Source organism: Strix uralensis, chromosome 14, assembly GCF_047716275.1.
Source record: "Strix uralensis isolate ZFMK-TIS-50842 chromosome 14, bStrUra1, whole genome shotgun sequence".
NCBI lineage: Eukaryota > Metazoa > Chordata > Aves > Strigiformes > Strigidae > Strix > Strix uralensis.
Genome location: NC_133985.1, coordinates 21,764,504 through 21,791,282, shown reverse-complemented (window position 1 = coordinate 21,791,282; position 26,779 = coordinate 21,764,504). Strand labels below are relative to the sequence as shown.

The window sequence follows — 26,779 nt, the reverse complement described above, 5'->3', positions numbered from 1 at the left end:
TAATGAGTCGGGAATAACAGTGTCTCTTGACAGTGCTCCCGTGTGCCTTGACCTTGCTGCCTACCTGTTTTAAAACCAGAGTTTAGTTGTCTTTAAAACCAGATAATTGTCTCCAAGTATGTCACTCTCTATTTTAAAAGCTTATGAGGTGTTTTCTTTTTTCTGATCTCTGTTGTTTTCAAATGTAGCTGGTCAATCACTAGGCCTGCTCTCATCAGAGGGATGGCTTTCACATCCTCCATGAGCAGCGAGGAGATCTCCCATGAACATATCATGGTAGAGGCAGCAGATAGCGGCCGGGGAAGCTGGACTTCATGCTCAAGTAGTTCTCATGACAACTTCCAGAATATCCCAAACCAGAAGAGCTGGGATCTCCTCAATTCTTACCGTCACACCCAGCTGGACGGACCTATAGCTGAAGTTGATCCCACAAACTGTTACTCTGAGGAGGCTTATTTGTATTCTGAAGCCTTTTCCAAAACCAACAGGCAGTCGAAAGCCAGCGTGGAGCTCGATCAGTCTCGGCAGAGCTGGGCCTCCTCCAGTTCGCTGTCAGACACCTACGAAACAAACTATGGGACAATTAAGCGGAGGGGGCTGGAGAACTCTACAGCAGAGCAGACGGAGGTTTTGGACTCTAAACCAGGCGCTGATACAACTTACAAAACTGTTACTTCGAGTACAGAAAAAGGCCTGATAGGTAAGCCAAGCCAACAGCTTATGGAAGCTTCTACATCTGTTTCTCATTTTGATATTAAGTTGTTAAGAAATGACATCAGCAGGTCTGGGGCCTGGATGGCATGTTAAATTCAGCTTTACATGTGGTTTTAATCAGAACACTACGCAGACAGTGTGTTTTCAAGCCACCTTCTTTTGCATTAGGAAAATTGAAGTAATAAACCAGTGCGCTTCCCAGTCACTTTATGGGTCTCCAGGAGAACTGTCTTCATGAAAATGTCAAGCAGTTCCTCTCTGTAGTACGACCTTTTATTTTTTTGGATGATTTTGGAAACACTCATCACTGTAGACGTTCCTCTGGCAAGGAGCAAGAAGCATGGCTTCTTGAAGTGCATGTAATACAGACTTTCCATGAGCCTGAGAGGGAGGAGCATGACTGCTGAGTGGTACAGAGCTCTCCTGCCTCTCTGGAGCCGGCGCACCTTTCATCCACAGGACTTCAGTCTCTGGAAGCTCAAGGGCAAAGCAGATGTCCTTTCTGTCTTTGCTATGTTAAACTGGCATTTATTTGGTTATACAGCTGCAGTTTGGCTGCATATGAAAGGAGAAAAACATATAAAATGTCTTTTCAGAGATGCTTAGCTCTACTGAGCAAGATGTTCTCCCCCTGTCCTGGTGAGTTTAGCAGCCAAAACTAAAGGAACTGGATTAGGAACAAGATAAAACACGGAGCGCAAAGCTTTCTAGACTGTAAGTCCAGGGTGCAGCTGAAATGCAATTTAATTACTGACTAGATTGCTGGAGGGGTTTTTGTTATCAAAGGTAATTGCCTGAATAAACATGGCACGTAAGGGTGGAGGTCTTGGATTGCGTTCCTCCTCCTTGGCTTTGTAGGAGAAAGGCAGCATGGGGAAGCCTTGCAGGAAACTTGCTCACAGCTCACTCCTGTGCATGTGCTCTGCCCCTGTAGCCTTTCAAAGCTGCTCATGAGCCTCTGAGCTGTTTTAGGAGATGGCATGTTAGCTATTCTATGCTCACAGCTCTTCCCCTTCTTTTTAATTCTTTTGAATTCTTCATAATTTATTGAAGCACCATATAGCTTGCCTCCTTTGTACAGTCATAGCACAGAGGTAAGAAACACTCAGCACCGTACTTCGGTAGAGCATGCATATGTCTACTTTAGCAAAGATCTGATACAGGTGGATATAATTTCTGGTTTGCAAATGCAAATCTGTTCGCTGTTCACCTTCATACAATATGCCAAAGATACTGTCACTTCATTTCACCTTTTGCTTATTCTCTACAAACAGCTTGTTGCCAGGGTCTGTAATGACTGCATGAGTTCAGAATATTGTAAACAAGAATCTTCAGTTCGTTTGCTTAATGAGTGCTGGTGATGAATAGTCCCCCCCAAAAAAATTGGCACAAGCTTTCTTGCCTGAAACCTTTAGAACAGAGCTGGAAAGGCACTGCCCACGTACTGACAGCAGAACGTGGTCTTGGCAGAATCCATAAACACGATGGCTTCGTGACTTCACGCGCATCTCTGCCCTCTAACGTGGAGGGTTTCTTGTGGCAGCCTGTGCTGCGCCGTAGGGGAGGTGTGGAAGGGCGGCGGGCCTGTGCTGTGCATCCAAAGGGAAAGACTCTTTCCTAGCTTTTACCTACAGTAGACATCAAAATTTACATTGCTGCCTTTTAGTTAACGTTTCCCTTAACCGCTGTGCGGAATTTCACCCTATTTTCTTTACGAAGTGAATATTTGAGTAATCAGCTGCTTGGGAAGGGGGATTCCTTGTGAAAGGGTTTTGTAACCTCCTGAGACTGGGGGCAGGGGGGTGTGTGTGTGTGTGTGACAAATTATGGACACTTAATGCTGTGGGCATCAAATGCTCTTAGAATGTTTTATTTTGATAGCATTTGTAAAATATTATGAATTGGAACTTTACAGAAGAGCACATTATTCCTACTTTTGTTATTACAGTAGGCTAGATACTAGCTCTAGGAAGCCTGAAGCTTTCTCCTTTAAAGGAGAATATACCCACCCTTGTCAGTCCTTCTGCAAAACCAATGAAGACCGAAGGTGGGGGGTTTGCTCGGAGGACCCAGCCCATCCCCATCCCTTCAGGGAGATGAAAGCCTCCTTCGCTTCCCCTGCTTTCTCATAGGGGCCCACTGAAATGCTAGCTCAATAAAAACGATTCCCATAAATCAGCAGTATAAATCTCTGCCTGTGCCTAAACCCCAAACTGTGTGAATTTGGTTTTGTTTATTTTCCTATAAGCCCAAGCATGAACTGAGGCCATTGAGTATGAACCAGCTCTTGTTCCTAATACCAGCACCCAGAATTGCACAAGTCCACAACACAATAAGAAATGCTCCTTTATTTTCACCCTTTCGCGTTCTCGTAAGATAAGAAAATATTACAGTTGCTGAAATAAATGAAGCTGTAATGAGCATGCACTGTTTAAAATGAAAAACTGTTTAACAAGAAGAATGCAAATTCACTCAACTCATAGATTTTAAAAATTACCCTAGCTTTGAAACTCTCCTGTTGCAACATGTACATGGCAAAAGCCCAATTTAACATGCACATGAGCCCCAGACCTGGGGGGTGGGTGGGAGGGGAGGGAACTTAAAAAAAAGTTAAGCTTTGGTTTAAGAGCCTGTGTGACCTGAACTGCTGGTGAATGGGGAAGGAAACCACGGACATGATAAGCCACCGTTTACTGTTAGAAAATGCAGGCTCTGGATACGGTTTGCTCATAGGAGCACCTTCATGTGATTATTAGGGTTTTTTTCTTCCTGTAGCATAGCCGATGGGATGGTTTAATGTCTGATTACACGTGAATTGATCCAGGGATATTTTATTACAATGAATTTCTGTTAAGCCACTGGTGGGTGAGGAGGTGGATGTTGCTGAAGTCAACCAACAGTTCTTGCTATCGGTCTGTAGCACGCTGGGCAAAGTAACTTTGGGCTAGTTGCCTTAATTCCTTGTGTTTCCATTTTCCAGCCTGTGAGGAGAGGGGGAGCAGCCTCAGCCGGCAGCGCTGCCGTGCTGGCTCGTGGTCCCTCCCGGGGTGCACTGCGGGGGTAGGGAGCGTAAGGAGCTGAGCCTAGAGAAGGTTACAGTCCTGTTGCAGCTCGATTGGCCTCTCGCCTAACGAGTTTGTGGGTTCTGTTGCTACTCTGACTTCTTAAAATAAGTAGAAAACATAAATGAAAGCGTAAATATCTGCTGCTGTCGTTATAACCAGTGTTTCTGCATTTGCATTTTGTTATCAGTTTCTGTTTTGCCATTGTAACATTTCATGATTTTTTAACGTTTTGTTTCCTTTGTTTTCTTCTTTAACATTTCCATTGCTTATTTCTTGTGCCAGTGTACTGTGTCACCTCACCTAAGAAGGACGATAGGTATAGGGAGCCACCGCCCACCCCTCCAGGATATATGGGGATTTCTTTAGCGGACATAAAGGAAGGATCGCCCCACCACCCACACCTAAAACCTCCAGACTATAGTGTGGCAGTGCAGAGGTCAAAGATGCTGCACAGTGACCTCTCTAGACTTTCATCAGCTCCTCTCGGTAGTGAACCGGTGGCCTGTATTTCATCGAAGATGCCTCAGTGGCATAGTCGGCAGCCGTCCAACCCCAAACTAGCAGATATGACTGACGCAGATAGTGAAGAGGATGGTATGTGCAACACCTGACTCGGTAGATGTTAAGTGAACTGCTGTGTGAATCTGGTCTGTGCAGTGTGTACTTCACAACAATGTTCTGGGCTTTCTCTTGGTCATTCTCGGAGATTAAAAGTTGATTAATCTCTAAAGGTGCAAGTATGTTTGTGTGGCTGTATAGACGTGCATATATGTATGCGTGTATATACACGTTTAAAAAAAAAAAAAAGCCTTCCCTTTAGAAAAAGCATGTTGACACTGAACAGACTCTAAATTATATATAAATAAATATATATATATAAAAATACGCATATGAGATCTCCCAAAGCACAACTGAGACACTTAAGAGCATGTAGATACTACTTTTCTCTAAAATCTGTCCCCTCTCAGTGGTGATGATGACTTTAAGGGACACTGTCAGGCTATAAATTACATGTGGAAAAACTCAGGCCCCTCTGGGTTGATTAACTGATGTCCCACTGGTTAGGATGGTGTCAGGATGATGATCTAAACCGAGTATTTTGAATGTGGATTTGGTGGGTGGTTGTACAACTCAACTCCTTTCACATTTGCATTCTCATGGGCTGGCATTAAGCTGCCTTATTCCTCAACAGAGATTTCTGGAGATCTGAGTTTAAAAATGTTGAACAAAATAACAGTGAATTTCTGTTCTTCTGAAAGGTGCATTTGATAAAACCTGACTTCTCAGCCCAGCTTGGCCTGACAGTGTCCCTTCCAGTTAAATATTTCATGATCTTGTTTGAAGCAACAGCCAGTGCTGCCGAGCACAGCACGTATCAGGTGACCAAAATGCAAGAGATTTTTCTGAAAAAGACTGCTCTTACAGTGTGTCAAAACTAACTTCAAGTTAGGGGAATTTCTACTTAATTGTTTATCTGCTGATTTGCTTTTAATACCTACGCACTGATGTGATCTCTCTGTACCTTTGCTAGTGAACTCATTTTTTTTATTAGAATGTTGTGGTCGGTTCCTTCAATTTCAGTCTGGCTTAAAATGAGTGTGGATTTAGATTAAAACAATATCTGATGCAAAATGATCCTATCTTGGCCCTTTAAAATATATAAACAGTATTTAACATATATATTAGTATTGCAGTTCAAACTTATGGTAAAACGTAAAGTTGCCCAGCATTAATTCAGTTATGATATTAAATGTTTTTGATGTGAAAATAAGGAAGTAATTGCTTCAAACACTTTAATCCAAATTTTTCTAAACTAAATTTAACCATACACTTTTAGATACACCTATTTTACTATTTTTAAAGTGCTTGGTTAATTTTATTTGGGATACAATGCACACTGCATGAAGGGAAGTAATTTAGTGGCTTTTCTCCCAAATCCGTAGCTCTTGGGATATTGGGAGCTGCATGCGAATAATTTTTTGGAGGATCTGGGATTTTCTGTTTTGTAATACTTCTTTATTGTATGACTAATGCCTCAGACTGCTTGAGGATTTGATAAAGGGTAGTACTGAATTTGTTGTGGTCGATGATTAAGACCGTGCAAACATCACGATGAAGTGTAGTGAGGTCTTCACAGAACCACCGTAACCCAATAACTGGGTACTGTGCTGTACCCTCTGCGTCCGAGGCAGGCGACCGATGGAATCATTTACTATTTTTTTTTCTTGTTTTGCAGAAGACGAACAAGTATCAGCAGTCTAACCATCGGGCTATTTATGTAAACCACTTCACAACACAAGGGATGTGGGGAGAAGGACCACACGATTCTGTTAGCGAACGCTAACGACTTGCTGCTACTAACCTCCAACGCTGCGTTTGCCTCTGTCACGGACGAGATGGAACGGGTTGGATCACGTCTCTCTACCTTTCCTCAGCCTACCGCCGCCTCAGAAGGCTATTTCTGCCTGAGAAATAGCAAACCATTTCCAAGGAGTGTACTGACTACCTGGATGCCGACGTTGGTGTCCGGAGACGGCCCAGACTTCGTGCATTTGGGAGGACCAGTTGTCACCACCACTTGAAACTCAGAAGCATTCTTCTGTATGATACCATATAATCCTGCGGTAGTTTTCCATCGTTGTTATTTTCTACATGACCATTATAAGTCTAAGAGTGTTATTTTATGAACTTTAAAAAATTATATCAAAATATCAGCAAAAGCAAAGGACGTTGCTGAAGTATCTAAAAATAATTTATTAATTTAATTTTTTTTTTTCATGGGAATTTCCTTTATTTGTGTTGGCAGTGCTCTGGTTGGCTGATATAAATGTTTAGTCAATGTGATAGTAAATTAGCTACACATAAACTGTCGTGTTCTCAAACTAAACAAAAAAACCCTAGGAACGGGACATTATCAGGTGCAGAAATACGTAGATTTTTAGTGTGGTTTTAGATTAAATACAAATAGAGCACAAAGCCTGGCAGAGCAGCGTGCCGCCTGCCGCTCCCCTCCTACACGGACAGAGCAAAAACCCTCCACCCTTGAAGTATTTTTGGAATTTTTTTAGCTGCCAGCCAACTAAGGCAATAGTTGGTTCTCTCCTCCCCTGTTCAGTGATGGTTTGAAGTGTGGAAGCCGGAGCTCACAGGGAGCTCTTGGCGGAGTTTGAAGCTTTCCCAAAAGAGCTTTCGCCAGGTTTTGCCCTGCAGAGTTCAGCATGCAAAGCGTGTTGCTAGAAACCAAAACTAAACTGTGTGTTGTGGGTTTTAAGATCATCCCACACGTTCTGGCCTTTTACCAGACTTGCACAGGATTTAGGTGCAAAGGTTATCTTTTAAAAAAAAGAAAAAAAATTATAAATCACCTTCATTTCACAGTAAACTTTGTGAAACGGAATATTAAATGACATAATGCCTGTGTAAGAGTATAATGCATTTTATGACGGCTTAAAAAACCCTTTTGTGTGCATCTGGAAAATACAGATGATCTCAAAATGTTTTTTAAATCCTAAGTAAAAATCCTGGCGGTGTTGATGTCAATGACAGTTTTGACTTGCCGCCAGCCAGTATTAACACGTGATCCTCCAGTTTTGACTACGGTCAAATAAATTGCTTCTTTTGATTTTGCTTAGCCAGCCAGAGCGCAGAGGGGTAAAACTGGAAATACCTGCAGTTTCTTTCTTTCTTTCTTCTAGCACATGATGCCCCATTCTAGTGTTAAAATTGGACATGAATGTGTGAATATGTATTTAAACATTTAATTGTAAATCTTTGTTGTGATGTTTACAGCCTAAGCTAGAAAGATGTTTGTCATTTTTACAGTGCCTCAAAAATGATTTCTATATCCATAGTTGTGAAAAGCTTTAAGGTTTGGGTTTTTTTCTGTATGTGTGCAGGGGGTGCAAGGTGAATGCAACATTTTCTGCAAATGACACAAGTACCAAAAACAACCCAGCGCCTTTGATGTGCTTTCCCCATAGCAGCTTGGGACTGATGCTCCCGGGTGAAGGTGTCTGACCCGGCCTGTGTCTGCGTTCGGAGCGGTGCCAGGTTCAGTATTTCCATGTGGCTGGAACTTCCCCACCTTGATTGGGATTTGGAAGCCGTAAACGAACAGCGATGCTGAGGAAGGGCCGCCGAATTCATAACTGGTCGGTTGGCTGTATGGATTTTTGGCACAAGTATCTGAGGAGCAAATGATTGAAAAAAATATATTAAAACCCAGTTGAGATATATCATAATAAATGCATTTTGCTTTTTCGAGGCCTTAATGAATATAATGAACCTGCACAGGCCTTAATGAATAAAGATTAATGTAAGTGTCAAAGCAATGCAGGGCAGAGCGATTATTTTCAGCACATGTAATGTTGATAATATAACTGTTAAATTGATATTTTCGTGGGATATAAATCCAAGCCCTAGCAATCCCACTGTCAGCTGTAGTTGCTTGTTAACTTCTGCGTGGAGTGCGCAACAGGCTTCGTGTTTCGTCAGAAAATCATCTGTGTTGTGCCAGGAAAATCGACTCGTGTGGATCCCGTGACCTCGGGTGTTGAGCTGTAGTTTATTCCAGCCTGTTGAACAAAAGTCTGAGGGGTGAGGGGTTGTTACTAAAGTGACTTCCTTTTTCCCCAAAAGCCCAATAGTGCTGACTGGAGGGTGCGGTAAAGCTCCGCCAGGGAGCGGGGTTGGGGCCTCCTCTGGCAGCCAAGAAAGAGCAGTTGAATAAATGACCCACTGAAACGTGGTGTTTGCACATCAACAGCATCCGTCTGTTCTGCAGGGCTTTCCAGGCCGCTGAAAAGTTTTTAAAGTGAGTGAAAGTCTTGCTAATCCTATTTTCCTACTATCCAATTCAGCTGGTGTAAATAAATCATGCATAAACTATGGACAGATGAGCTATTACTTCTGCTTCTCCTGCCTCGCACAGTGTGGCTTGCCTCTGCTGGTCCTTGCTGGGATTTTTGTTTGTTTGTTTGTTTTTAAATCAACCGATCACATTGATCGGGGCCGGTAGCCAAATGTAGTGTGTCTGGTATGGATTTGAAGAGACATTATCCCTTTTTTCAGTGATTCAAATGGAAGTAAGATGGTGTTAGTGCCTGTTGTGCACCGCTTTACTGAAGCGCTGTCTTCTGGGTCACAGATTCCTGACTTGGTACCTCCACCGGGTCCCTCTGACTCGGGCTCTGGGTTTGGTGAACAGTTAAAATGCCTCATGTCACGTTCTTCCACTGCCACACCTGGGTTTGCTCCCTTTCTGCTGTTTGTTTGCTCTTGACTCGGGGGTGAAAAGGTGCGTTTCAGCTGTTTGTGATTTAACCATACAGTGTTTCATTATGCTTTATAAAATTTCAACTTCCAAGTAGTTCCTGAAAAAGCAGTGCGGGTTTGTAAACTTTTAATTGGCCTCTCCAGTTGCAGAAAGGGGAAAATGAGATCCCTGAGCCTCTGAGGACTGGTTCCATCTCCTGAATACACAGAATAAAGGGAAGGCAGGTACTTGCAGTAAGTGTTTTTGCCGTGTGGATGTGCAGGAACGGGTGGGTGTTTGCTGACAACGGGCAGCCTGCTGCTTCCCAGGCTCCTTTATTTTGCCTTTGCTCACATAAGGAGCTTCACAGAGGTGAGTGATTCTTCCCTGGGAGATGGTCAGAGCCCACTGAGGGCTGCCTGTACCCTGCCTGTACCCTGCCTGCACCTGCCAGAGGCAGAGGGTGTCGCCATTCCCCAAGGGCTGAACCTGTGGGCGATGCCACTTGCAGAAGGAGCCTCCGTGGCATCACCGGTGTTGCAAAACCTCTTTCATCATCTCCCAGGTCATTTCATCGCAGGCAACAGTGGAAATACGACCCTGTCATTTAAGTTTTTATACAACATTAGAATTAGGATTTTTTTTTTTTTTTTTAAGGATAAACTTACCACTGCCTTCACAAAAACAGGAGAAAAAAGGGATACTCTCTCTTTAGAAAAGCTTTACACATTATATTTTAGAACGCTTGTATAGAGGGTAATCTACCTTGAATTCCCAACCCAGCTTTTGCTTATGTTGTGCTTTTTATTGTTTTATCTTTATTTTTGATATACCTGGAATGCAGTTTAGCTTGGTATTAATTAAATTCTGAATATGTGAGCATATTGGCAAAACTGCACAGATGTAATGATATTCCAATAGCAATTGTACTGCACAAGTCAGTGATTGTAAAGTATTCTGTAACAAGCAATGTTTGTCTCCTATTTTTTGATACCTCTTACACTTATGTCTTTTAGAAAGACAGTGCCTCTGTATGCTTTTTGTATTTTTACCGAGTGATTGTAAATATTTGTTATATTTTTGGTTAAGAGAATGTTTAAAAGTACTGTTTATTATCCAATCTATTAATATGTTGGAATCAATAAACAATCTACATATATTAACTGTTTTCAGCAGATCTTTCCTGGCAGCCAGCGTCAGGCAGGAGCCGTGTTGGTGCGGGGAGGGGAGAGCCTGGCAGGAGCGTTGCTGACCCCGTGCTGGGTGAGGAGCAGCAGCCGAGTGATTTTTTATTTTTTTTTTTATTTTTTTTTATTTTTGTCCTTGCAGTAAGTGATGGCCCCTCTGGCTTTGCCTTTGTGCCCCCCCCCGCTCCACTTGCACCGGGGTGGGAGCAGCTGGATGAGCATCACGCGTTGGTGTGTGCCTGTGCCCTTGCCAGCAGCACTCGGTGCTTCGTGCCACGGCCCCTCACCATCCTCCCTGTCTGTCCCCCACCCCCAGACCAACCAGCCCCCCACTCCAAGTCCCCATTCCCGGCCACCGTGTCCCCTCCTGTCTGTCTGCAGCTCCATCCAGCGCCGGAGCCCTCACTGGGATGTGACATGGGGATCATCTCGGGGACACCGACAGCCACACAACCTGCAGGGGGGCCCTGCTCCCAGGGACAGGGACTCACATCTTTTTTACCCCTTTTCCCCCCATTCTTGCTGTTTCCCCATCGAACCCAGAAACACTGGAGCGAGACAAAGCCGGACACAGAAATGCCACCGAGCTTCAAACTGCGCCTTGCAGACTGCAACACCCTGTAAAATACAAAGCAAGCTGTGTGCAGTGAGCAAGGGTGGAGCCACAGAACTGAAAATATGCCTTTTTTCCCCCCCCCTCATTTTTGCAGCACCTGTAGTCCCTGGCAGCCCCTGGTGTGATGCTGCAGGTGGGACGGACGAGGGGAGCAGGAGCTGTGCTGGGATCCCCTGCTCTGGCTGTCAGGGCCAGCTTGTAACTTCATATTCCCTCTACTGATCATCTGAAAGGTAAACTCCATGGGAGCTTTATGGATAAACATATTAATTTTTTTTTTAGGAAGCGTGGCATTTCTGTAGGGTGTACACACTGGCAAGCAAACGCTTTTGCTTCCCCAGCCCAAATAGCATTTTTTTCTACCCCTGTGCAGCCCCTTTCCCTGCCTTGTGCGGGGGGGACGCAGCTGCACAGATCAGATGAGCCTTGAGCTTCATCTCGGTCACCATCTTCTTTCCCCCTGTGGGGCTTTTCAGTTTTCTTCTCAGGGATCTTCGATTTTAGGCAGTTTCTGGGAGGCTGTTAGGGTTTTAAAATCTTTTTCAAACTTCTGAAAATGACCATTCTTAAAAAAGGAAAATTAAAAAGCTGCCACAAGAGGACAGCATTGCCTGTGTTTTTACCAGCACCTTTGCATAACCGGCTGCACAAGGGCTGTGCTGGTGCAGGTTGATCCCTGCGATGCTCACCCAGCACCCCGGGGTGACAGCGGGGACATTTCTGGTTTCTTCCCCTCTTTGGCTCCCCCCAGCCCCTCGGCGGTGGCTGTGGGGGCATTGCCACTCCCAAAGCCACGAGGTGCAGGAGGACGCGGGCTCTCAGCAGGTCACTTCACATTTAGGACTTTCCAAAGCTGTCCAGTGCATGTTCCAGATTTCCTCCTCACCTGTCTGAATCTTCTGGTTTCATCCATAATATTTATCCCATGACCTTTTCTCTACTTGGCTCCGTCTGTCTCCGGGTCCCTGTGCGGGGTGGGAGGTTGTGAAGCTTTTTCTGTGCGGCAGAAATATCAGCAAACTGGTAGGACAAGCTGTGAAGGCAGTAGGTAGCACTTGGGTTTTATGGGAAAGCGTAGTGTCATTATGGCCATACTGCAGAGAGCAATTTGTTTTGTAAAATCAAATTAAGAAGAAGCAGTTTCATTAGTGAGCATTCCTGCTTAATGAGTTATTTTTATTTCAGACGTTTTTGTTTTTTTAGTGGCTTTAAAAGCTATTTGGCACAGGCCAATTTGTTGCTGTTTATCTAAAATTACTTTAAACAGGTGGAAGTGGCCACCCTCACCCCTGATGCATTTTCAGCCTTGCCCCAGGTATGACGCTGTCCTGCTTTCACCCCTGCACCTCAGAGTGAGGATTTACAAAACTTGGGCTGTGGGCAGAGCGTGGCAAACCCCTCACTGCAACAGGCTTCAGTCCAAAAATCCCTGTGGTACGTGCTGGGCTCAGCATGAGGGAAGCCAGACCTGGTGTTGGAGGTGGCTGCGAGCGACCACCCATCCAAAACGAGCGTCGGACCCCAGCTGCCCTGAGCAGCTCACGGGGCTCATGGGCTGGGGTCTGCAGCCCCGACCTTCGCCCTGAGCTGCTGGGGAGATCTCCTTCCCCTGCCACGGGCTGGGAACCCAACGCACAACACACAGCGTCCTGCACCTCTCCCTATCCTCACCTTCCCACTTCCAAGCCTTTGGATTAGGCCTGTGTTTGTCAGCGTGGTGGGTAGCTCCTTGCACTGGGCGAGGAGGGGATGAGAGCAGCCCCAAGGAGGACTTGGGGGTGTTGGCGGATGGAAAACTGCCTGTGAGCCAGCAACGTGCGCTGGCAGCCCAGAAAGCCACCCGTGTGCTGGGCTGCACCCAGAGCAGTGTGGGCAGCAGGGTGAGGGGGGGATTCTCCCCCTCTGCTCCGCTCTGTGAGACCCCCCTGCAGTGCTGGGTCCAGCTCTGGGGGCACCAACATCAGAAGGACACGGACCTGCTCGAGCGGGGCCAGAGGAGGCCACAAAGATGCTCAGGGGGCTGGAGCACCCCCCTGTGAGGACAGGCTGAGAGAGTTGGGGGGTTCAGCTGGAGAAGAGAAGGCTCCGGGGAGACCTTAGAGCGGCCTCCCAGGACTGAAAGGGGGGTACAGGAAAGCCTGAGATGGACTTTTTACAAGGGCATGTAGTGACAGAACAACAGGTAATGGCTTTAAACTGAAAGAGGGCAGATTTAGATGAGATCTAAGGAAGAAATTCTTCCCTGTGAGGGTGGTGAGGCCCTGGCACAGGTTGCCCAGAGAAGCTGTGGCTGCCCCCTCCCTGGAAGGGTTCAAGGCCAGGTTGGACGGGGCTTTGGGCAACCTGGGCTAGTGGAAGGTGTCCCTGTCCATGGCAGAGGGGTGGGACTGGATGATCTTTAAGGTCCCTTCCCACCCAAACCGACCAGTGATTCTGTGATTAACAGAGCTTCATATTCAGTGTGCTTGAGCTCTCCAGGTCACCTGAAATAGCAGTCTGTGCATCAAATAGCTGCTGACCTAAACCTGAGTTTCAATCACGGAGGGCATTCAACCAATGCATTTTCTAATTTTCCGCTGGAAAGCGAGTATCAACCAGATTTTATTGGGAAGAATTAGTAACTGCTTGCTCAACTGCAGTAATGCTGTGTATTATGTCCTCAAAGAAAAGTCGAGAATTGTCCCTCCAAAGTAAATATGAAGAGAGAGATTAATCCTCTCCTGTAGCACAAAAGGCTGCTGATCTAGCAGATGCTGCCTGCTAGAAAACTCCTTTCTGATTGCTTCAAGGGAGAAGCGAGGAGCCCCGCTGGAGTGGGGCTGGCAGCCCGAGCTGTCCCCCCGCCTGGGGGGTTGTGGCAGGCAGGGTCACTCAGATGCCTTCAGCTATTCGTCATTTATTAAAAGAGTAAAATGTGCCAGAGAGACCATGTTTGAGCACCAGGAGTGCTGAAACCTGCCTCTGCACCACTCTTTCCTCTCGTGGTTTGTCCCAGAATTCACAGTATTTTTAGCTTTCCTGAAGATCCAGGTCCTGGAGGCACGTGATGACATGAACCAATGACATTTTTTGGGGGTATGTAAAGCAGCTCTTGTTGCTATGAAGAAAACCTTGAAAATGCAAACTATAAAAAGTATTCTTAAAAAAAAAAAAAAAAAGTAGGAAGGAAATGAAGACCCATATTTATTTAGCCTCCCCCTGGCTCTTGCTGCTTCTGGGCTGCTGGCTCCCAGTTCTGGCTTCCCACAGCCCTGTTGACCTAAAAGCATGATGGCTTTCTGTGGGCTATTGCCTTAAGACTTCTGTTTTTCTGGGTGAGCCAACACTCCTGGGAACGCAGGAAGTTATTTGTACAAGATGAATGTTAAATGGGCTCCACAAACATTTCCGTTCATTCCTCTGTATTCATCAGAGGAGGAGAGTAATTACCAGTGTGACAATGCTGCAAGTCAATCTTGGCTTGGGAGAGATGAAGAAAAATGGTAATAACTGAATTTCAAATGTAGATGTAGTTGCATTTAACACTTATGAGCAGCAATAAAGATGAAGGTTGTAATTGTATCTGCAATCTCAAACCTCACAACATAATTTTATATACTCAAACATCTGTTTTAGGATCATAGCTGAGAGTGTCAGATAATTGGCTTTTTTTTAGACCTATCAGTTAGGCACCATCAAGTTTATTATAAATTCAAACTCGTTTATTAGTAAACATGACTCGTGTTGAACACCACCACAGTGCCGTAGTCCTGGGGGTGGTAAGTGTGTTTGGAGCAGCAGAAGTCCACTTCTCCATTCAGCAGGATGCTGATGCACGGCAAAACTCCTGGCTCCCCGCGGCAGATGGCGGCCACCAGTGCTGACCCTCTGGAGAAGGTGCCAGTGTTTTGCCCATCCTCTGGGAATTACGGTTAACGAGTGTTGGGAAGCCTGCTGCAAGCCTGGGAAAAACTCTTCTGGGATAGCAGAGGTTGATGGAGACCTTCATGACCTGGAGACCTGGCAGCCGGTCACAAGTGGTGTTCCTCAGGGCTCGGTGTTGGGACCGTTTCTGTTCAACATCTTTATTGATGAGCTTGATAAGGACATAGGGTGCATTATCAGTAAGTTTGCAGATAACCCCAAGTGAAGCGGGAGTGTCGATCTGCATGAGGATAGGAAGGCTCTACAGAGAGACTTGGATAGATTGGACCGGTGGCCAACGTCAACGGGATGAGCTTCAACAAGGCCAAGTGCCAGGTCCTGCACTTGGGCCACAACAACCCCCTGCATGGCTACAGGCTTGGGGAGGTGTGGCTGGAGCTGTCTGGAAGAGAAGGATCGGGGGGTTCTAATTCACAAGCAGCTGAACACAAGCCAGCAGTGTGCCCAGGTGGCCAAGAAAGCCAACAGCATCCTGGCTTGGATTAGAAATAGTGTGACCAGCAGAAGTAGGGAGATGATAGTCCCCCTGTGCTCTGCACTGGTGAGGCCACACCTGGAGTGTTGTGTCCAGTTTTGGGCACCTCAATCCGAGAGAGATCTCGAGGTGCTGGAGCGAGGGCAGAGGAGGGCAACGAAGCTGGTGAAGGGTCTGGAGAATAAATCCTGTGAGGAGTGATTGAGGGAGCTGGGGCTGTTCAGTGTGAGGAGGAGAAGGCTGAGGGGAGACCTCATCACTCTCTACAGCTCCCTGAAAGGACGTTGTGGAGAGGTTGGTGCTGGTCTCTTCTCACAGGGAATTAGCGACAGAACAAGAGGGAACGGCTTTAAACTGCAGCAGGGGAGTTCAGACTGGACATTAGGAAAAAATCTTTCAGAGAAAGAGTGGTCAGAGTGGAATAGGCTGCCCAGGGAGGGGGTGGAGTCACCATCCCTGGATGTGTTTAAGGGTTGTTTGGATGAGCTGTTGGGGGATGTGGGGTAGGGGAGAACTTTGTAGAGTAGGGCTGAGGGTTGGACTCGATGATCCCAAGGGGCTTTTCCAACCTGAATTATTCTATGATTCTATGACCTGCTTGCCCAGGATTACGAGCACACCTTGTCTCCGCCTCGCTGTATCATGTTTTTGGGAACACGCAGCGCTAACGCAGTAATGCGGTGCCTCCTTGACTTTCTCTCATTTTATTTTCTGTACGAGTAGTAAAGCTGATGGAGGGGAAGGTCTCGTGCTGGGCCAAGCCTGGGAGGTGCTGTGCAGGCACCTATCCCAGCCCTGGCTCTCCAGGCTGCTCTTACAAGCAACGGAGGTTTTGGGGAGCAGCAGCACCCCATGATTAGCCCCCCCAGCCCCCTGTGAGTGCTGGGCAGGTTGCTTTGTCTGTGCAATTTCCCAGTCGTCGCACGGTGGGATGCGGAAAACTCTTCTTGCTTCTGCAGCTTCGTGCTGGGCAGCGGCACCTGGGTAGAATTTCATGCTCTCTGCAAGGGCTTTTCACCTGCAGCATGGTCCTTCCCCTCAGCCCAGGAGCTGCCCCTGAGCTCGGCTCAACCAGAGACACCGCACCGGTGCCGTGACGCCGTGTCTCTGGCTGAGTAGCTGCGGTGCCTCGGAGACACACCTCGGCCTTTGCCATCAGAGGGGAGTAATTAAATTTAATAGAAGTCACCCTCGGTGTTACAGCAGTAGTAATTAAATGTAATTGGAGATGTGACTTCTAAACAAGGCCGTATGTTTTTTCCAACAGTACATTTGACGTCAGGAAGAACAAACAAATAACCGAGGACATGCAGGAGCAGCATGTGGAGCAAAGTCGTTACTTTACCCCGTCTCCATCACAAGGGAAATGTGCCTCTGCCCCAGCTTAATTAAATGATGCTACCGGCCAGTAACAGGTGGGGGAAATCTGCTGATGTTAGAGTACCCTGTGTATCATCAGCAAAGCAATGTTTTTTAAAAATAATAGCAGCAGCAGAGCTAAGAGTGTTCTTGGATTTGCGCTGCCCTTTCTCTGGAGGAGGCTGTTCCAGCACAGGCCTCCCTGCAGAGGGATGAAGAAGGCAGCACTTCGACGACTGACTTTGCTGTAAAACCTTTGCTGCTTTGAAGAGCCCTTAGTGACTGAAGCACATATTAAAAATAGCATAATTGTCAGCCAGCTATAGAGTTTAAGAGTAAAAATCTGGCCTTTGGTGGTTTTCAGAAGCACAGAAACCTGGTCAATTAGAAATTACCCAATTAAAAAGACTAAGCATGGCATAAATAAAGCTCTCCTCCTCAAGCCCAGGGGAAATATGCATTAAAAAACTCAGCGACTGCTGCTTCCACTACCTGTGCGCTTTCGTGCCCTGTGGAAATGTCACCTGGGGCCAGAGAGAGCCCCAGCAGCGGGGACGGGGACCCACTCGCTATGCAGTGCCCTCGGCTGTTTGAACTCGTGAATGTCATCCTGGAAGGTGAGACCTGGACCCTCATGGGGAATTAAACACACAGCACAGCCCTGGCCTTCAAAACCAGGAGCTGCGGAGTGTGTTTTATGTGCAGCATTTATTATTACACGGGAATAAAGGAGCCCAACCTGCGGTCTGGCGCCACTCGGATCCGTGGTGGACAGCAGTGCTGGTGCAGATTTGCCGCTAACCAGCTGCAGAGGAGGCTGGGAGGACTGAGAAATGCTCTGGTTTAGTTTTTTAATCTGAATTATTTTCCCACAGATGGCTAACCTGGCGGTTTAAGAAGCTCAGCGCTGTGGTCTGTGCGCCGGTGTTTGATACACGGTGTGTGTGTAGACGGGTAATGCAGAAGGGATGGACTTGTGGGCATCGTTAAATGTTTCAGCTACTCTTAAGCAAAAAAAGTGACTGTGGGAGGCAGACCCGTGGTGTGTGTTAACCCAGGTCTAACTGTGGTGCTGCTGCTGACTTTGGGTTTGGGTTGGCTCCGCTTCGTACAGCAGCCGGGTACTGGGCAGGGACATCTGTCCCATCCCCGCCAGCGCCTCTGGCAGCCAGGACCGTGTGTGGTGAGTATCGATACCGTGCCAGATTTTTTTCAGTGGGCAAATGATGTGTGGTCAGCTTGAATTCTTCAGATCGATAATTCAGTGACAGGCAGCTCGAGCGCTTGGAAATAGCATTAAGCCCGACATAGCTGTTCTGCTTATAGCAGAGGATCGAAGAAACACCAGAGCCTGAATTGCTGAGCTCTATCACCGTGTCAGTCCTGGACGTGTGACTATTAAGTGCTGGGGGAGAACGAGGCCATATATGTACGTGGCCTCTTTGACAAGGGAAGAGGAAATGCCGAACGCTTGGACTTGCCAACCGCTTGGGAATGGGCACAGGAGCTGGGCCCCTCCACGGTCCTTCCTCAAACAGCGAGAGGAGGGATGCAAAACCATTTCTAACAACATTAGGACAATTCCAATCATCTTTTCGTCATCAATTTGCATCTTCCTGAAGAAAAGCAGCCTCTCCCGGATGCTTCGTGGGCAGGTTTTCTCCAGATATATTTCAGGTTAAGCAGCGGTGAGTAAAGTGCAATTATGTCAGATTTTTCCCAATTTAGCTCTGCTTTGGAAGGGACAGGGAAGAACAGCTGAATTGCACCAGTTCCTGGCGAGACCTTAATGTGCTTAGCTAAGTTGTCAGGGAGAATTAGTGCAGTTTGACATTATGAAGCACTATCCTTAAATCCTGTTTCTGCTTCTCACAAAAATCAAGTGTTTCTGCGACAAAGGAAAATCTGTTTTGACACACTTCAGGGTTTTGGGTTGTATTATTCAGCCTTGATTTTGTTGTCTCAATTTCAGATATTAGTCAGGGAGGATGATAAGACAATAATAAATGGCACAGAAAAAGGAGAAAGCCCTCCTGTTGCCGTGTTTTGATGGGGATTTTGGAATTAGGAGCACGAATACTAGACTGAGAGTGCTTTGGTGTCAAACCTGGCCAACCTCTGGGGAGGTATGAGGCTGATTATTAAGGCTCAGGTGTTGGAGAAATTTCCCAAGGCAACAAGTAACTTGTGTTTCTCCATGGTGTTCGAGTCAGTGCGGGCTCCCAAAAGCCAGAGTCAAATCAAAGTAAATGCCTCTCAGGTCTTTGGGACATGCAGTGCATTTCCAAAATGTACTTGGTCTTGGTAGCTGCCTATGTTTGATTTCTGTGGGAGGACAGTGGTTTCTGCATCCCTTATCATTGCTTATCTGCATCCTAAGGCATCTGAAAGACTAAGTCCTGTCTAAAGATGGGAATTGAGGTTCCTAAAGCTACTTAGATGTATTATCCTATTCTTAAAAATTCTATTTGTAAGCGGAATCTTTCTTAAAGGACAAGCAGAGCATAACGCAGGATCCTGATCGCTGCGGCAGCCCGGCGATGAGGTTTGTGTGCAGCATCATCTGCCGCCTGCGAAGAGGCTTCCTGAGCTGAAGAGACAGAGAGCTACAGCGAACCGGTCTCAGGCTAAAATGACGTTACTCTTCGCTCCCTGCTGCTAGTTGTCAGTGGTCATGCAGGTGAGAGCTGTAAATGTGAGATTTGAAAGTGGTGGAGGACCTCAGCAGCTATTAAGAGTTTCTTTTCTATTCCTAGAGAAATAAGCCCTGGATAGAGAATGAAATCCCTTTACATTGCAATATCTTCTGTGAGCTGCAGGGAATTTGCTTGCCTTATGGACAGGATCCGCAGTAAGCTCCTTTTCCACTTAGGCTGATGATATTTGCCATGCATCAGAACAATATTTGATCGCTATCTGGGTTTTTTTTCATCCCCCAGAAGACACACCTCTTTCTTACATCCGTGGTCATGAAATTCAAATGCGCAGTGAGTCGAGCAAAAAGATCCTGTGGCACAAAGTTTGTGTAGAGCTTACAGGGGAGTTGTTTATGATTTTATTCCAGATCATACATTTAATTCAACATAGCTGGTTTTTAAATGCTGCCTCTTCTAAAAGGTATTTTTTTTAAAAAAAAAAAAGTCTTGGACATGCGCTAGCGAGAGAATAGTGCAATACCTGAAATGGTTAAATTATCGCTGCAGCTTGGGTTTCCTCTCTTTCCTTTTACATTTCAGTATTTCTGTTCTTTTAAAAGCCACTGGCTGTTTTGAAGCTTCAACTTGTTGTCTTTGGGAAGCAAATGCCTAGGGAGGAATTTTAATATTGCTTTTTCTAATTGCTGGAAAGTGAAGGTTAAGCAAGATAATCAGGCGTTGGGTAGAGCTGGCAGATGACAGTCATTACAGATAAAAAAGTCTGGTGTCAGTTATGATACGGTTTAGCGTTGTAGCGGTAGTAAAACAGGCACAATGTCATTAGAGTCTTTATAGGACAAACATTTCAGAAGCTGGCTCTATATCCCAGTGATGTCTGTGCAAACACCCCTGCTCACTTTTAAAGCTTGAATAAAATCCGAGAAGATTGCTAAGCTAGTCGTAATGTCTCCAAGGTCAGAGGAAGCTCCTCGTATGATCTTATCTATGTAAAAGGAAAAAGAAAACACTCCACCAAAAAGCCAAACTAACCCTGATGCCTAAAGAAACAACGTAATAAAAGCCTGCATAAAAAGGGAATGTTTGGATAGATAAATTGTGAAGGAACATGCCTTTCTTTACCCATGGCAGATGAACATATCTACCGAGCTCAGCAGTTGAAATGACTCTATTAAATCCATGTTGACTTTTGTCCTTCAATTGTTTTGTCTTTAAGCTATATCTGTATGTATATCTATATAATTCAATACATATTTATTTGTTTGGGTTCTTGTGGCCTTTTAATAGATGTCATCTGCCTTTGAACAGCGATTTTCCTTGGTGATGACTCTCCATCACCGCCGTTAGCAGCCTTTGCTGACTAATCAAGATGTAGCTTTGTCCCGTTCTTGTAGCTGGCGGGTATTTCTGCAGCTCTGTAAGGTTTTGTCATTCGTTTGGATGCTTCGCCAGTGTGTTGTGCACCTGCACAATGTCAAATACATATTGCCCACAGCAGCATTTAATAGACTTCCTGATGTCAATGTAAAGTCAATAACTCAAGATCTTAATTGCAGGACATGTCTGGATGCTGGCTCACCTACAATTTTTTCTGTGTCAAATAACTCCTGATCTTTGGAACAAAACTAGAATATTGTTTTCTCTATGACCCTAGGAAACAAAAATAACATTGTGAAATGCAGTGCTATAGAGTAGTGTTCATTTGCCTGGAGAAAGAGCTCCAAAGTGTGCCCTTTTCTCAGTACAATAAACATTTACCAAATTGTTTCAATAAGTCAGTTTTATAGAATAAAAAGGAAAGTATTTGAAGATTCTCATTTGTGAGACCAGAAAGGAAAATCTGATATATAGGCAAAAATACTGATTAAAAGCTGCACTCGTCCTTATGAGATGAATGCAAAATATCTCAATATGGTGTGCTGCGCTTTGGGAGTGTAACCTTTTTATGTGGTTGATTATTGAGCTACTACTACCCTTAATCAGTCAGCAATTGAATGGAGAGCTGAGGCTCAAATTCTCTCCCCTGATTTTCAGACCCCTGCACTGGAATTAATCCTGGCAATTTGTCAAACTGGGCCTGAAAATCAGCAGTTTTAAATCCTCCAGAACCGGTTTCTTCACAGAGGGAGTGAGGGGTGGGAGCAGCTCTGCAGGGACCGATGCAGGGGCTGAACGGCTAAATGCTCTTTTGTTGGCTAAATACTCAGTTGCTGCTGTTGTCAAAAAGGTGACAGAGCACCTGGCCAGATTGATGAAGATATATATGAGAGAAAGAGAGAGGAAAAAACTTTGGGCTATATTTAGTCTAAGTGTTTTTTGCTGAAAATGCTTGTGTAACAGGTGTTAGTCTTTCCACGCTGGTCAAGCACTAATGGTATTTACCCTTTTGCTTTACAGCTGGAATCTCAGTTAAGTGAGATCCCAGGGACTAAGTGTGATCTCCCGTTGTTGCAGTGCTTTTCGAGCACGTGAACACGTGTATGTGTAAGGTGTAAGTATGGATGCAGCTGGGCGTTGCAGGGAGAACGAAGAGCAGAGCCCTGACCTCCAGGATAAACGTTCTTTCCTTTGCGTATGTACTGAATCCAGAAATTATGTGGTTTTAGGAAAGATAAGACTTTCTGAGACAGCAATAGCCAGACCTAAATCCAGCTGTTGAGGTGGCAAGTGGTTTCGGGCATCTCGACACGCAGGCGGGAGGCTGGCACAGCCGGTTACTCCAAAAGATGGCACTATTTTTCTATTTCACTAAAGCAAATTCCCTCTCCAAACCAGACTCATTCACTATTGAGCCTCTCTCAAAAACATTATTTTTCCAAGGTTTTACATACAGTAAAGTCCATTATTGTGAAGGCCAAATTGCTGCCAAAAAAGCCTTCAGCTAAAAAATATATATCTATAAACTAATAACACATCATTCTGATGAAAAATAACATGCAGGGAAGGAGTTTTTCTCAATTATTAATGGCCAATGTTTGTTATATTGTTGTGTTTAGTCCAAGAAGCCTTGATGGAGAGAGGCAGCTTTTCAACATGAATGGCACTTCAACTGGAATTTTATAAATTTTACAAAGAAAAGCCCTGGAATATTTAAAACCCCTGCTAATATTAAAGAAGGGAAGCTGCACGCTGGGAGAGCGGGATCAGAGGCGGGTGCTGCCATCGCCAGGGAGGAGAAGGCAAAGCGCAGGGTGTGTTTGGGATTCTCCCTGGGTGGGAGCATCCCCAGTGTAGCCCTCTGAGCCCTTAATATGAAGAAATTCAGATATTAGCTAAGACAGACATGATGCCTTGCTGGAGGGAGCTTTCTTCTGGTCGCTGGAAGAGGTTTCTTCCTTTCAGCAAAGGGCAGGTGTCTTCCCTGGAGCTGGGCACTGGTCCCATGGCACCTCACCTCTGGCTATCCGGCTCAGAGCCTGATGGAATAGGCTGCCCAGGGAGGGGGTGGAGTCCCCATCCCTGGGTGTGTTTAAGGGTCGTTTGGATGAGCTGTTGGGGGATGTGGTGTAGGGGAGAACTTTGTAGAGTTGGGCTGATGGTTGGACTTGATGATCCCAAGGGTCTTTTCCAATCTGAATTATTCTGTGATTCTGTGAATTTTTTAGGGTTAGGATATGATTTAAACACTTGATCACAGCGTGTTACAGTTGTCTTTGATGCTGCACTTTGGCTGCCCTTTTCCTTCCCATGGAAGAAGTCAAGACGTGGTGTCTGTCCAGAGCGGGGTCCCCCTTGAGTGTCTGTGGGGGGCATGAATCCACAGAAAGGAGATCCCTTTTGGAGGCCATTTTAAAAATGAGAGGTAAAATACTTTTTTTTTTTTTTTTTCTTTTAATCCCCCGGAACGCCATTGACTAGAATATTGTATTTTCTGTCCGCTTGTTGCTGGCTCTGACCCTGCCCAGAAGCCCCCTCCCATGGCCGGAGGGGTTGGCAGTTGCCCTCCCAACTGGCTGGAGACCTTTGGAGACCAGCAACAGGTTTCTAAAGGCTTTGTGTTTCCCCATCCCCGTGCATCCCCTCACTCTTCTCCTGCGTGGCTTAATATTTCAGACCAAGCCTAGGGCTGCGCACACAAAACTCTGCAGCTTTAGGTGTTTATGCACTGGTGGAGGACTGGGATAGTCTGGTTGCGTGGGTTTTCTTGGCGAAGCTGTGACACACCGTGGGTTTCCTCCAGACTAGCTGGGCTGGTCTCGCAGGGCTGTGAACCCCCCACCCCAGCAGCTGGCTGGGAAAACCGACGGCAATATTTCTGTCCAGTATAATGTCCCCATAACTGCCCAAGGCAACCCAAGAAATGAAAATTTAAAGCTGAAGGGAGCAGAGACACCAGGTGGAGTGATCTAAAGACACTCCTATTCCCTGGTGAGTTCACTTAGCCTGATTGCTTAATTGGAGGTGATAATGCAGCATTTTTTTGATCTGGCAATGTCTATACTGCAGCTTATGAAATGGGCTGAAAAGCTCAAGAATAGCTGAACAGCAGATGAGAGACCCCAGCGAACACGACAGGATGAGAACAAAGTTGATTTCATTAAGAAAATGTAGGAATAAAGGAATAGAGCTTTTCAGACCAGCCTCGTTAGAAACCTCGGCAAATTAGTGACATTACGGTTTATTAAATATCATTATGCCAAGGACAAAAACCCTTCCTGCTTACAACAATGACAAAAAGTAAAAGCTAAGAGAAACTGTTTCCTCATTTAAATGTTGCCATTTAATGTAACTCTGAGATCTCTTGGGTTTAGCTTTTAAAAAATGAGGCCATATACTTAAACATAAATCTGGAATTGAACTGTGTGTGTTTAGCACCCAGATTTGAACATTTCAGTCAGAGATCTTGGGTGGTCTAATAACTTCAGAGAAACACAGCCAGTGACTCTTTCCAAGAGTCCATTTGTGGGGAAGAGGCTCGCACACAGAATTTTCCTTTTTTTTTTTTTTTTTTTTGAAAGCTAATTTGCAGTGGTATATGTGCAAGTGCATACATACTGATTTTATTAATGAAAATTAAGCATGTACAAATTTGCCTCGGTGGAGACTGCAGGGTAGGGAAAGGGAAGGTTAATCACACTTAGCATTTCTATAGTTTTTGTGCTCAGGATTCTCCGCACATAGCTGCGGCGTGCCAGACCCCTGATTGGGATGCAGGGCTCCTCGCTGCCCGTCTTCTGTCTCTAGACTGTGGCACACATTGTGAGGAAGATAAAACAGAAATAAAGATCTCTCGGCCAGCTGATTGTAATGCAAACTCAGAGCCATTTGGCACAGGCCCTGGATTTAGGCACAGACCTGTTGTCAACAATTAGAGAAGGGAGAAGGGCTTTGGGCTGCGGATGTTTCCTAAGAGCAAGGCAGAGACCACAAGGCTGTTCTTGGGCACGGAGAGCAGGGGACAAACCTGGTGTCAAATAAATGAGATGCTGCTTAGTCTGTTCACAGGGTCTGGGCTAAGCAAAAAGTGAACTGGCATCCTCAAGGGTGAAATCTGAATTAGATTAGGGGGGAAAAGGCCAGTTTTCTTAGGACAAGTCTGCACTGCACTCTGAGTGCAAAGTGGGTGCCCTGAACTAACGGGGGCCGTGCCCCACTGGCGGGGGTAGCACAGCACCAGCCAGCACCCATGTGCTGACCTGACCCACGGTTTCATTGCACAGCCTCACCGTTTCCTAAGCTGAATTTGTATTCCTAACGCAAGTGAGGCATTTCATTATTTTAAGCTGATTTTGACTGACAGTGCCCCACCGATGTGCTGGAGTCGAAAAGCAGCGGAGGGCTTATGGCTTGTTGCTACACAGACTCCAACCCAAGCCAGTAATGGGACCGTGAGTCAGTAGTGAGCATTGTTATGGTTACCACACAAGTACATAATTCCTGCCAAAGACTTGGACAGCCTTTTCTCAGAATTGACTCACACGTGAAGCTGCAGAGGGATTTTCAGGTCTTGTGCCCCACTGGAGTCACCTTCTGTACTAACTGGTGCCTGAGAGGGAGCCTGGGACGGGCCGTGGCCAGCTGGCAGGAGCGCTTCAAAGGCAGGGTGAGATAGTAGGTCAAGGATGATGGAAAGGAAAACCAAAGTCCTGGTGCATCTCGACTTGTTAAAAGCTATCTGCATGTCTGTGGATGAAGTCAAATGAGTCCCAGGCTTTGGTCAAGAGATTAACATGCTCTCAGCCCACAGAACCCACTAATGAGGTCCCCGTGAAGATGATGACCCATGTATGCAGTGTGCATCTTCAAGGGTTTCTGTTTTGCAGTGGTTGTGGCCTCTCAGGGCATCTCCTGTAGCGACGATAAAGCTCAAGGACTCTACTGGATACATGCCACGCTCATGTCTTCCCACTTTGTCCCCATGGCGCGTAGGTGAAGGAGCAGCTCTAACGCACGGACCCTGCTGAACACGCATGAGCGGGCGCTGGACTATCTGTGCTGGAACACAATGGAGATGTCAGTTGTGCTTCTGGCTCTTACAAAGTCCAAATGAATTCTTACAGAAGCTGACAAAAATAGCCTAGTTCCCATTCATTTCAAATCCTGTGAGGTGCCTATCTTCATTTTTAGGCACCTAAATATTTCTGTAGATCTCCCTCTTGGTGCTTCGTGAGCTGGGGACTGATCTGGCACATGAAACTTCAGGTAAAACAGATGTTTCTGATCCGAGCAGCTTCTAAAATGAGAACCAGAACTTCTCAGGCCTGTGATGAGGTCAAAATTGCTCATGCCAGTGAGAAAGCAATTTCTGGAGATTTGCAGATGTTTATTTGTTTTTAAAGCGAATTTTGAAGGGCTTCTGTTGTAGTTGTTTTTTCATTTATGCTAAAGTGAGAGGTACGAGAGATTTCTATCAACAGTAACACATAAAGCATATTGGGAATTGTTTAGGTCAAATAATTCTGCCCTTTTGTAAAACGGTGCTTTAGGAATATTATCACATACATTGGTTATATTAGCAATCTGTTTATCCAGGTAACTGAGAGGCAACTGTAGGCTGCCGGTTTCTCAGGAAGACAAAGACAGAGTGTAGAGTGTTTATACGATCCTGCATATAAATGACTTATTTATTTTGATAAGATTTTACTGAAATCCAAAAGAGAGATTGGACATATAGCTGTAAAATACTTATCAGCATGAAATAATGGCCACTTTCTGGGCCTCATGTGCTGCGTAGTTGGCAATACTCATCGAGATGGGTGGCTTTGGTAGATAGATAACCTGTATCAGAGTGGTACTGTGGCCAAATCCTGATACCCCTCGACTCTGGATCTGGAGGAGTGAGGATGCTCAGGAGGGAGGTGGGTTCTCGGGTGGTACAGCCTTGGCCCAGCATCGTTAGGAATAGTAACTTGTGCCTTGATTTTCACCAGCACTGGAGAGGGGGGGCTTCTGCTCCACACACCGCAGTTTTTGGGGCTCCATACTAGCAAAAGCAGGGCAGGCAGGTGCACATCTGATGCCTTTCTGCAAGAGGAGCTTTGGACAGGTATAACGAATGAGCCTGCTAGCATGCAGAAGGGACGAAAACGTG

General features: G+C 45.8%; 1 protein-coding gene across 10 annotated transcripts in view; it reads left to right on the top strand.

Annotated features, from left to right (window-relative positions):
* Positions 1 to 10,196, top strand: part of RAPGEF6 (Rap guanine nucleotide exchange factor 6) — a 133,408-nt gene extending 123,212 nt beyond the window's left edge. For 8 of the 10 annotated variants that reach the window (XM_074883243.1, XM_074883244.1, XM_074883242.1 and 5 more), the window contains 3 exons: positions 189 to 700; positions 4,062 to 4,373; positions 6,016 to 10,196. In XM_074883243.1, coding sequence (XP_074739344.1) covers positions 189 to 700; positions 4,062 to 4,373; positions 6,016 to 6,041 — 850 coding nt within the window. In that variant the 3' untranslated portion in view covers positions 6,042 to 10,196. The remainder of the gene's footprint in view (positions 1 to 188; positions 701 to 4,061; positions 4,374 to 6,015) is intronic. The other 2 variants (XM_074883249.1, XM_074883252.1) reach the window with 1 other exon arrangement.
* The last annotated feature ends 16,583 nt before the right edge of the window (positions 10,197 to 26,779 follow it).